Source organism: Pleurodeles waltl, chromosome 3_1 (genome assembly GCF_031143425.1).
Source record: "Pleurodeles waltl isolate 20211129_DDA chromosome 3_1, aPleWal1.hap1.20221129, whole genome shotgun sequence".
Lineage (NCBI taxonomy): Eukaryota > Metazoa > Chordata > Amphibia > Caudata > Salamandridae > Pleurodeles > Pleurodeles waltl.
In genome coordinates, this window is record NC_090440.1 from 1868113906 (window position 1) to 1868126932 (window position 13027).

General features: G+C 40.1%; 1 protein-coding gene across 1 annotated transcript; it reads left to right on the forward strand.

The window, feature by feature from the left end:
- Positions 1-1006: 1006 nt before the first annotated feature.
- Positions 1007-5804, forward strand: LOC138283449 (gamma-crystallin-3-like). Its single transcript, XM_069221401.1, has 3 exons — positions 1007-1081; positions 4022-4264; positions 5477-5804. The coding sequence occupies exons 1-3, from the start codon at positions 1073-1075 to the stop codon at positions 5747-5749; spliced, it is 525 nt and encodes a 174-aa protein (XP_069077502.1). The 5' UTR covers positions 1007-1072; the 3' UTR covers positions 5750-5804.
- Positions 5805-13027: the final 7223 nt, after the last annotated feature.

A 13027-nucleotide genomic window follows, 5' to 3' on the forward strand; every position in this document is an offset into this window, starting at 1 on the left:
TTTCCTACTCTGACTACCAATTGAGAGGATTTTGTAATGTCAAGATGTGACAATCCTGCTTGGGTACAAGGAGCATGAAAGGAAAGGCAGTAGGATGTATTTTTTTGTAAAACACAACAACATTAAAATACCTGTAAATGACCGCTACACATATTTCAAAGTATATCAACAGTTAGGATAGCAAAATTGAAAAACACATTTTTGTAATTATGAAGAGCGATGATAACAATGAATGTTATTGGACCAAAACAAACCCTAGACAACTTCATAAAGCGCAATTGATAAATGTTCACTGATGCTCCAATTTCACATACTGTTTATATTAGTAAACCTGCATGTCTGTGCAAATGTAGGGGCCATTGCAATGGAAAATGTGCTGTCTGTGAATGACAGTGCCTTACCAGACTATGCTTTAGTTATATAGTTGTGACAGTGTGCTCCACAATGCACCACTGGTTACACACCACCACTGCTGAATGGTCCTGTCTCATTTACTACATATGTTCTTAGGGAGACAGTTTGATTTTCTGTAATCCCTATGACTTCATTGATTTTCCACTGATGGAAGCATCCCCGACCCCTCTGTGATTGTTCCAGCACCACTCTGTGCAACTGTGCAAAACCTATACATTCTCTGTTTATTCAAATTTATTGCTCTGGTAGCCAAATAAAACTAATCAAGATGGTGGAAATCTCAAGCCCTTGGGACGACTTTCTGTTGCATGACTCTTCTAACTGTATCTAGCAGTTGAAAACCGATTTTTTCCAGTCAGCCGGGATGCTTTAAAAGGTACCTTGTTTAAAGCACAATATACTGCTTTTAACACGGCGAGCATGCTGTGCTTTGGTTAGTTTTCACAGTCAATACGACTCCCCAGTAAGCAAATACAAATGATCCCAGCACGCGCGTTATAGAACTCAGAGGGCCTCTATACATTCACCGTAGTGGGCAGAAAGCGTTGTGCGGTGCAGTGTATTGTTCTCCTACAGGCAGCAGGATCACAGGGTGTATATAAAGGCTGCTAAGCGCCCATGAACAGCACCGAGGTCGACAAACCATCCAGCAGCCAACATGGGGAAGGTGAGTGAGAAATGTCAGGTTGTGATTTGTTTTGTGACGGAAACACATTCATAAACAAGAATCTTCTCATTTATATGATTAGCAGGATATGAGCATTTAATCCGGACAAGAACATTTGATATGCACCAAATTAACCTTAATGTAATTTTATTTCTAAAAGATCCTCTCGTTTATAGTTTTGCTTGGCTCTTTTATCTCAGCAGCTGATCACAAGGAGGTACTGGCTTGTTGTAGTACTTACTCTGAAATCAGGATTTATTATGAAAGGTCTTGGTTGACCATTGCCTTACTGTACTACATGGACACCTGACTTGGCCTCTCTAAACACAAATCAGCCATATGTCATTTGAGCAGCTAATACATCGAATACATCGAATTAAGATGACATAGGTATTTTATGTATACAGATGCTGTAGCACATCTTTATTAGTTTAGAGCTCTTCATGTTAGAACACACTAGATCACCCGGCCATCTGATGTTATGCAGGGCAAAGTTTACCTACTTAGATAGCCACACAGGGCTTTCCATAAAAACAATGCCTTCCTGAACAAGGGGAAATGATTTAATTTCTAAAAAAATCCACCAATTTATTGCATGTGTGCTGAAGTTTACAGCACACATTCAGTGTGTGGTATTTTCTAACTTTGTCTAGCCATAGGAACGTGTGTTGCAAGTGTGTGCTTCCAACACAAATCTAATGCTAGACTATGTGCCCTGACCTCCGTGACGTTGTGGGTCACAAAGGCAGCTTTTTAGAGCGCCAACTAGGAAGGGCCAATCATGCCAGATTGACTCTGTGCGGTGTTTTCCTCTTAAATCTACCCCATCGTTTCCTTCAAAGTAGGTAGGCTACTTCCCAACATACTTTTCTACTGTGAGGTGGTGGTGGTATGACCTTCAGTTTATTACATAGACTGTCTCAACTCTACTCTTTCCACAGCTGTTCAACTATTTGTGATATGATAACCCAGAGACCCGTCTTCTGGTTTAGGATTTAAAGTCTTCATTCCTCATGGCCTTCTATTTAGGCCCCAAACAAAATGATTTTCTCTTGGCTGTATTGAGACTAACCTATTTCAGTAACCAAATATTCATAGTTTTTCAATCTATACCCTGGTTCTTGTTAAGTAAAGTAATCCAAGTTACGCAACAAATGATCAGACAGAAAAATTAAATTGTATTATTATCATCTAGTGTAGGTAAAAGGAGCGATAAACATACCTCTCCATAACATAGCATGACTTTAGCTAGACAAAACGAAAATCATTGGAATGATTTTGAGAGCTGTACATCTAATATTTAGGTACTGATACAGGTCCTAATAACAGCAATGACATTATTTGAAAGTGCTTTCAATTTTGAAACCTATGGGACATGAGGCACAAAGATACAGGCGGTCATTCTGACCCTGGCGGTTGATCACCTCCAGGGCAGAGTGCCGCGGAAGCACTGCCAACAGGCTGGCGGTGCTTCCTGGGGCATTCTGACCGCGGCGGTAAAGCCGTGGTCAGAAAAGGGAAGCCGGCGGTTTCCCGCCGGTTTCCCGCCGGTTTCCCGCTGCCCCAGGGAATCCTCCACGGCGGCACCATGGGGATTCCGACCCCCTTCCCGCCAGCCTGGTTCTGGCGGTTTTCACCGCCAGAACCAGGTTGGCGGGAACGGGTTTCGTGGGGCCCCTGGGGCATGGGCACTGCAGGGGCCCCCTAACAGGGCCCCACATTGATTTTCAGTGTCTGCTTGGCAGACACTGAAAATCGCGACGGGTGCAACTGCACCCGTCGCACACCAGCAACTCCGCCGGCTCCATTCAGAGCCGGCTTCCTCGTTGCTGGTGCTTTCCCACTGGGCGGGCGGGTGGCCTTTTGGCAGTCGCCCGCCAGCCGAGCGGGAAAGTCAGAATGACCGTCGCGGTCTGTTGACCGCGGAGCGGTCTTCCGACGGGGTTACTTTGGCGGGCGGCCTCTGCCGCCCGCCAAAGTCGGAATGACCCCCACAATGTCGAAAACTGTTCTGTGGACTCTAAACTCATTAAATAGACGTTAGCTCGCACTTACCTTGTTTAGGTGTTTCCTATGATTTTTCGTTATTACACAATTAAGAAATCAATTATTCAACAGTTGTTCAAAAGCAACAGTACGAAATGCAGACGAATGTATATGCATGGAAGTCCGTCCCCAAGGTTTGAACAGTATTGCCAAACATGAACCTTCTGATCTTCCAGCAAGGCTTTTCTTGTTACTCCACCATTTAGACATTGCCACATAAGTGCCCTTCCTTACCAGTGTGACAACCAAGATGAGGAATGTTTTGCTCTTTTCCATCAGGTCAACTCGTGAGCAGTCAGTCCATATAAAGCAGAGTAAAAGGTGTCTTTTAATCTATTTTACTAAAAAGTTCATTGGCCGCTTTTCGTATTTATTTCATTTTTTTTGTTTCTCAGCACCAGTGACACTTTTTTTACTTAGTTCTGCTCAAGAAACTGAAAAGAAAAAAAACGATTTAAGTGAGAACTAGCTTTAGATATGACTTTTCCTCCTTTAGTACACTAAAATCAATTATCCAAATTTCAACCAACAGGCATTTTAGTATGTCTTAGTTCAATTCCACTGTTATATTTTGCACACATATTAACTGGTAACAAGGAACCTGAGTTAAAAGAAGCATTGTGAATTTCCAATATAATTATTTGCTATTAGATACTAATAGCACAGTTTGGAAATGATACAGTAAACCAGAACCAGCAGAATGAAAGCAAGGCAAGCAGGTAATCGATCTGTATTGACATGCATTATTAAAGAACTATGAAAATAATGTGCGGTACTTCACCTTTCATAGCGAAGTACTTATTATCCTCTGTTCCACTACAAATATCACATGTTTATTCCAAGATCATGCAGAAATGCACATTAAATAAAAAAATGTGATTTGTTTTGTTACAGATCATCTTCTATGAGGACAGGAACTTCCAGGGCCGTTCCTATGAGTGCAGCACTGAGTGTGCCGATCTGAGCACCTATTTCAGCCGTTGTAACTCCATCCGAGTGGAAAGTGGCAACTGGATACTCTATGAACACCCCAACTTCAGGGGACACCAGTACTATCTGAGAAGAGGGGAGTACCCTGACTTCCAGCACTGGATGGGCTTCAATGACTCGATCAGGTCATGCCGCTTGACCCCACAAGTGAGTGTTACTCTGTTTCATTTTGGTTCCTTAGGATTGTCCTTTTCAGTCTAGCTGTTCAAATACACCAATCCATAAAATAGTCTCATGACCTAATTCAGAAAGTAAAACTTACACTTTTGTGCAAGTTTCCAATCGCCAAAGTATTTATACTACTTTTTAGAATTCACAAACTACAAGTGTAATTGTATTACCAGGTGTAAGTTAACTTTTGTGAATCAGGCCCTCAGTTTTCATCTACCCTATGCCAGAATGGCCATGTCCCAAAAATAAACGGTGTTATTTGTGTGGGCCTGCAGTACAATTAAGAGTCCTACAGTGCAATCCGAGATTGCAAGACACCAAGTAGGACACCAAGTAGGAAAGAAGAGTGTTGGCGGTTTGTGAAGGATAGAATTGTGTGCCATGTCACATAACATTCCCACATTCTATTACATTATTATATCAGCAAAGTTAAATTCCAGTGCTTTATCTTACTAAAACTACCTAAACATTGGTTAGTACATTCCAACTAGACATATTTCGTCTCCAGGTAGTGACTTCTATTGTGTATCAAATTCTGTATAGTACTGTCCCCTTTTATGAGTATTTGATTCATCAGTGTGGGGCATCATCCTGACCTCCTGACCCAGATCACAAACATTACTGTAACTGTCTTGGAGATATTCTAAAATGTTAGCCAATCATCTAGACCGCCTCTATACCTTTGATGGGCTTGACAGTGCAATGGGGCAAGTGGCTGTTGCCTAGTCATCTGTGGATTACCGCATCAGTGTGATTTTTAATCTCTACTGCATATCCGTTATTGCTGAAACTGCTGCACAGCTACAAGAAGGACAACATGAGGTCTGATCTGACTCATATAACCAAGAACATCTTTTCCAATGTACTTTTGCAAGGGAATTGGAAAAATATAAGGAGAAGGGTTCTGTAACACAAAAAACAGCTTAGGAATATAAACCCTTCTGAATTAATTGTTGTCTTGTAGTAGATACCAATTATTCATTTCTGACATATAATATTGCCTGTTGTTATGGAAAAAGGGATGGCAGGTACAAGTTTAGTTAGAAAAGCGAAGTAATGTATTCCAATATTTTTTAACAAAGGTTTTGTTATTCAATTAAATTATCCAGGTTATCATTTATATTTTTATTTTGTAATACTTTTTGTTTTAAGAAAGGTTTTAATACTTGCCTTTCCTTGCCTTTACAGCACCGTGGATCCTACAGAATAAGAGTTTATGAGAGGGAAAACTTTGGAGGTCAGATGATGGAGTTCTCTGAAGACTGCCCACATGTGTATGAGCAGTTCCACTACAATGACATCTATTCCTGTAATGTGCAGGATGGGCACTGGGTCTTCTATGAAGAGCCCAACTACAGAGGACGTCAGTACTACTTGAGGCCCAGCGAGTACAAGAGATACAGCGACTGGGGAGCCTCAAGCCCCAGAGTTGGTTCTTTCAGGAGAGTTAGAGAGCATTAAAAGATACTTCCTTTGCAAAGGCTAACATGTAACCAATAAATTCGTATCCAACAAACTTTTGTTATTTGGGGTACTTATTAACATTGAACTGCTACATATCTGTGAACATTTGATTCTTTGAAGCTAAAGAGAAATGAAACTTGTCGAATTGGCAGTGAAACTGCACACAAGGGCCTTGCAATGGCAGGCCTGAGACAAGGTTAGGGGCTACTGAAGTGCGTGGCACAATCAGTGCTGCAGGCCCACTTGTAGCTTTTAATTTACAGGCCCTGGGCACATATAGTGCACTCTACTAGGGACTTATAAGTAAATTAAATAGCCCAATTGGGTGTGATCCAATGTTACCATGTTTAAGGGGAAAGAGCATATGCACTTTAGCACTGGTTAGCAGTGGTAAAGTGCGCAGAGTCTAAAAACCAGCACAAACAGTATCTCAAAAGTGGAGGGAGGCAGGCAAAAAGGTAGGGATGACCACCCTAAGACTGTCAGATCTAACAGTTCCCCTCCGAAAATAATGAAATGGACTCCAGAGAATATGCACAATTTACCAGAATGTTTAAAAACAATTGTACTGGGTGCCAACGGCATTGATGAAGTTAGCTTTTAAATGGGTTTGCTAAGTAATAGGAGCATATGTCATATGTTGGCTAATTTGTCTGACCCTCCTAAGTCAAGGGCCCAAAAAGGCTCAGTGGACGAAAATAAGACATTGTAATGAAAGAAAGGCTATAAATAAGTCTCTTTTAAATGGTGTACCCCCATATTTTTGCCTTCACTGTTTTGGCTGCCTGTTCATCTCAGTGCACTTTACTGCTTCTAACCAGATGTAAAGTGCCTCTCCTTTTAACATGATGCAATTCGTATACCACTAATTGATATATTTAATTTTACCTATTAGTCTCAAGTATATAGTGCAACATCTACCCATGGCCTGTAAGGTAAATGCCACCAGTGGATGGAGCACCCATTGTGCCATCCACTACAGTGACACCATGGCTTCAGGCCTACCATTATACCCTGACTGAAGCAGTCTTAAACTGTGATTCTATCTCTCAAAAAACATTGTTTTATGACATTAATAAGTCACCACTAATTAGGACTTACTGCCAACGAGACATGGTGCATAGTATTTGAAAGTAGGACATGAAGAAACGTAATGTTAAACATCCTTACCGTGAAGAGACCCCAAAAACTATTTTCAATGTAGCAAGGCTGGAATTTCTATAGGAAACACTGGATTACTATATTTTGTTTGATAATGCTATTTTCAGTTAGGAAACAGTTAATTCTTTTTAAAAAAGGTCTATTTTTAATAGTTATTAAAAATACAATTCAAAGGTCAAATCCATTTTCTATATTTAATAACGAGAAGGCAGTTTTAGAAAGTTACTTTTCCCTGCCTAAAGCCTCTAGAAGGCCTTTTGGATGAACTCCAACTATGACCCAGCAGCTGGATAGTCCCTTTATGAAGTATGAAAACTGCTCCTATAGCAGAGACAAAGGCTTGGGTGTGGGCTGATGTTTCTGTTGCTCCAGCAGGATGGCCATTTGGGCTGTACCCAGGAAGGTGATTAAATCCATAGGCAGAGGTCAGGGCATTTTTTGTTGCCCCAGCCAAGCAGCAGGCTCCAATCTCGGTGGTAAACCCCTCTCCCCCCAGAACTGGTTTGGAATAACTATAGAGGAGAGTTTGCCTCCAATATTTCTCTTTCTGTGTGCAGAGCCCATGTGCTCAACCTAAATGTTTTGCCATCTTGGATTTAGGCAGAGAGGAGCACTGTGAGATGTTTGCTGTAGGGCACTCAGGAAGTGCTGGAAAAGTGAGCAGGATTTGCCCTGGGAACCTTCACTTTATTGGTTAGGGAGGGCAGGAGTCATCCCATCCATAGGTCAGTGAAGGGAAGAAATATGGTACCCACAGTGCCCTCCTCAGAACACTACTGGAACTGTGGAAAATAAGAAAACAACTGAAACTGCTGTTCCTGACCTGAGAAAAGCCCTGAAGACTTGCTCTCCCTCTTGTATCCAGGACAAGGAAGTAGACTTTTATGCCTTGATCTATACTTTTTGATGCTAAACTGCACAGTTTAACGTCAAAAGTATACCGCCGGCTAGCGCCAAGACACAGGCCGGGCGTCAAATTTATGGGATGATGTTGGCCAGCGGTAAGTCCCGTTAGCGTCAACATATTTGATGCTAACCAGGTAGGGGAGGCATAGGGAAAACTGGAGGTTGTGCATCAAAGAATGGCGCTAGTTAGGTTAGAGTCAAGAAAACCTGATTAGCATCATATTTTGGGGCACAACCCCCATGGACATGACTCCTGTCTGAGTAAAGACAGGAGTCATGCCCCCCAGCCCATTGGGCCCAGTGCCATGTAGGGGGGCCCAAGTTATGCCCCCCATGGGACTAAAAAAAATATTTAAAAAAACTCACCTTTACTTACTTGGGCTGGGGTCCCCCCACTCCTAGGTGTCTTCCTGGTGGGGGTGTCCCTGGGGCCAGGGAATGGCACCTGTGGGCTCGTTCCACGGTCTCTGACCATGGAAATTGGCCACAGGTCCCCTAATGCCTGCCATACCCAGGCGTTAAATAATGACACTAACCAAGCTACAAGAGGCCTTTCTTGCAGCTGCCAAGCTGACCAGTTCCAAATGGACTTGCCTTGGACTCTGCTGACGGCTTCTGCTAGACTGAATCTTGGCACTCAAGTGTGTAAGATAGACTCCAGTAAGGTAAGTTCAATAGCATATTTATTGAGGAGAGCAAGCCCGAAACGTCCGCTCATGCTACAATGTTCTCTCCATCTGCTCCAGTCTCTCCTTATGGTTTCCCATTCTAGAATATGCAATATCCTTTTACCTAGGTACATGTAACTAGAATTCCATATCTCCCTTTTGTAAACATGTTTGCAATACTTTAACCAGATACAATACCAAGTAATTACTTCACACTGTCACTTAGAAATATGAAATAACTTAACATTGTAACTCATCAATTACCTGTTTAGCATAAACCCTGAACACCCCTACTCAGTAAACACAAAAAACGATTTACATATTTACATACATTCTCCATTGGGAGATACCAATTTAACATCTCATCACCTACCCCCACGTGTTGTTATATTGGTATCCACATTTAAATCATTGATATTATCCTCTGGATTATTGGAGGTATTCTTCATATAACCAAGAATCTCTGCTCTCGAAGAAGATGTACTAGTATGTACTGTTGATGTTTCTGTTCTTCCACAAGTATCAGTTACATATTCCCACATCCATTCCATCTGATGTGTATGATCCCCTTCTCTCTTTTTATTAATTTGCAGATCATGAATCCTATAGCACCTAGACATCCTGCTAAAGTGCCATATTTTTCTTTCACTTAACAAAGAGATTTATTATGAACTTCTATCACTTGTAGTGGGTCTGAAAACTTGCCACATCCTTTTCTTGTTTTGTGACCCAACTTTACTCTTACCCAACCGGCTGGTGTTAAGTGCATGTTTTTTATCATAATATGTTTTGGACAATTCTTGCATTTTCATCATGTTCCCTTTTACTATAGAAGGGGACAGTTTGCTGCAGTCTTTCCTATCCTTCCAAACTAGGTTGTCTTTTGCAAACAGTTCTCTACCTCGTAAAATTCTAAATTGACTATAGCTTATTCCAGTGGGAGTAATTCTATATGCCCTGACTGTACTGTCAACTCCTTTACTCAATTGTTGTCAGCTTTGATAGCTGCTTGTATACTGCCCATTATCACTTTATTCAAGTGTTCTACAATGTCATTCCCAGCAGGATTGCAAACAGGGATTTTTTTACCTGTAATGCCATTCCTGTTCAAAAGAATTCCATATTTCTCAGAATTAAATTGCTGTCAATTCTCACTTAAAACATACCTGGGAATACCTTCTTTAAAAACAGTCTTTCTAGAAATGCAATCACAGCTTTAGCATCAATTTCCTCTATCACCTCAATTTCTAACCACTTAGAATAATGATCCATGACTGCAATTTTATACCTTGGTACACCCCATTTCTCTAAAATAGGTCCCAGGGTGGCTATGCTCACCTCTTTCCATGGATGCTCTGGGTACTTCCGTTCACCCAAAGATGATCTAAGCATTGACTGGGTTTTGCCAGAATTGGGACATACTTTGCAGTTCTTTACAACTCTTTCTATTTCTGTATCAATCCCTGGCTACCAATACATAGATTCCACACTTTTCTTTAGTTTTACAATACTCAAATGACCATCATGATTTATATCCAATATTCTTAGTCTCAATCCAGAAGGTACTAATCTGTCTCCTCTGAAAATGTATCCTGTTTTACTAAGAGATAATTCTTCTTTGATCTCCCGCAACTTCTTACATTCATCCTGTAATTAGTTTTTATCCGTCCAACCTCTAAAAATGAATTGTTTGATCAAACTCATATTTTCATCTTCTCTGTATTTTGATTCCCATCCATCCTTCAATATAGCATTTTTAATATCCTCAATCATTGCCACACTGTATTCATCCCAGTCTGTTTCTATTTCTTCATCAATTGGTAAAGGCTATTGACTTAAATAAACTGCTACTTTGTTCATTTTCTCTGGTAAACAATCAATGTTGTATACATAATCTAACAATCTCAGAGTCATTCTTGCTATGCATGGTGTTGCTCTAATATTGCCTTTAGAAGTGCTTACAATGCTATGTGTTCCTACTTCAAAACCTGACAAAGGACTAGCCTTACATATATCATATTTGCAATTGTTATTCCCACTTGAATTCCTGCCTCACTTTTATCAATTGCCTCATTTTTGTCTTTAGACATAGGAGCTGGGGAATTGCTAAATGGGTTAATAATGTTTTTCTTTGGTGAAATACCCTCACTAACTACTTTGTTGTCCAGATATGTTACAAAATTGACTACAAATTTGCATTTCTTTAATTCAACCTTTAGCCCATTGTCAGCTCATTTTTTTAATACCAACTCCAGTCTATAATCATTTTCCCTCCTGTCTCGACCATTACTAATATGTTGTCCTGAAAATAAGTCACTCAATCAATACCTTTGAAAAGTTTGTACGTATGGTGTTGAAAAACTGCTGCCACTGAAGCAAGGCCAAGTGGCATGCGACCAAATCTTTGATGTTCGAATAGACTGATAAATGCTGTAAGACTTCTGCTAGATGTATGTAGTTGGACCTGGTGATAGCCTGACGTTAAATATTTTGTTGAGAACCATGTAGTATCTTTCGATTGAGATCAAAGTTCATCAGTCTTAGGTAGTGGACACTTGTCAATAACAATGTTTTTATTCAATTCCCTAAGGTCATGCATAGTCATAATCGCCTGTCAGGTTTGCGAGCTACTACCTGGGAGTTAACCATTCTGCATTTTCCACTGGTCCTATGATCCCTTTCTTCTCCAAGGCTTCTAATTTCTTCATGGCATTTTCTTTAATAATCATGGGTATATTTTTGACTTTGTGACAAATTGGTTTAGCCCACTTCTTCAATACAATTCTATGGACAAACCCTATTAATGCTCCTACATCACCAGAAAATACACTCAGAAATTGTTCCTTGACCTCCTCTTCAATATTCATTGTCGATTCAGCCAGTAAAATTACTTGGTATCTACAGTTAGGATTAAGTATGATCAAGTATGATAACAAGTATCCACTGTTAGGATCAAGTATGATCAGCACTGGTCAATCCATCCAAGTACTGAAGGGACCCTTATCATCCACTTTCAATTTTCCTTTGGCTGTTCTGTCCTTAAATTCAAATTCCACTTCTTTAAAACCTACTGTGGGGATCTCTTCACCCATGAAGGTGATTGGGTGTATATTTGTGGGACTCAATTGGACCCTTAAAATTGATACGAATTTGTCTTCCCACAATGAATGTTCCACCATGGTGTATGGAGATCCTGAATTTGCAGCTACTTGTCTATGTACACTACAAATTCTTACATCACATTTTGCTTTTTTTCTTGGAACTAATGTTTACATCTAAAACTGCATCTTCAATGCTGAGTACACCTTCATTGCTAGTAGAATCATTCTCTTCTTCTACATTTTCTTCCTTATCTAACACACATTTGACTGCATACTTTTCACCTTTTTTGCACATCTTAGCATAGTAGCCCATGATCCCACAATGATCATATTTAGTAATGATTGCAGGACAGGTTTTGCTTCTGGCTATGTGCCCCATGTTACCACATCTAAGACACACTGGTCTTTTGTCCTCTCATTCAGGTTTTCCTTTTACTGATTTCTTCAACCCAGAATTGTTTGTGCATTTCTTGTCCTCGCACTTTTGGTCATCTTTAGGATTAAATTCCCTTGCACACTTACTCTCTTTCACTACTGTTCTTTAGAGCTACTTTAGCACACCTTTTTGACATTTCAGCCTTCTTTACTATTAGAGGAATCTCAATTATTATCACCACAAACATATAGTTTTCCTTGAATATTTGAAATATTAGAGTGCATAACTAATTGATCTCTAATAAGATCTTGTAAGTTTCCAAATTTAGAGTTGATTGCCAGTATTTTAGAGAAGCAACATAGTTTCATTCTTCATCTGTTTCCTTTGAAAGAATGCATACCTAACTATAGCCATATAAACTACTGGTTGGTAATAATCTTCCAGACCCCCCAAGACATCTCTAAATGTGTCTGTTCTATCAGCTTGTCTGTATTTCATTTCAATCTGAAAGTATATTCGCAAACCCTTCAGGACAAAGATTATGGAACAATATTTCTTTCTTTCATGACAAAGTAAATTCTGCATCATTCTCTTCGTCTAGCAGTGATATAGAGTTTACAAAACATTCCTTCCAGTCTAACCATTTTAATAAAGCATCACCTGGTCTCGGAAAAAAACAGTACAGGAGGAGTGAGACCAATATTTTGAGAACTCATGCTAAGTTGCAAACTTCCAAAACGTATTATCAATATTTAACAGTAGTTCATTTACATGAAGTTATTATTAATCCATTTAACCAAGCTGTGCGAATCACCGAAATGTGCACTGTATCCCGTAGATCACCTTAGAAGGTTACCTTATATGGTGTGCAAATCACAAGATTAGCACTATGATTAAGGTGTTTGCATCACTGTGATTCAGGAAGGATTCTTGTGATGCGCTGGAAGTATTACAATTAGAAGCGGCTTACAGGAATGGTGTGTATCACCGGACACGCTACCAAACTGAATGATGACAATTTGATGCTGTGTGCTCATACCCTGATACCTTCAAAAAAGTATTT

Coding starts and splice junctions, on each gene's coding strand:
- LOC138283449 (XM_069221401.1), top strand. Junction 4,265..5,476: donor CATGCCGCTTGACCCCACAA/GTGAGTGTTACT, acceptor TTGCCTTTACAG/CACCGTGGATCCTACAGAAT.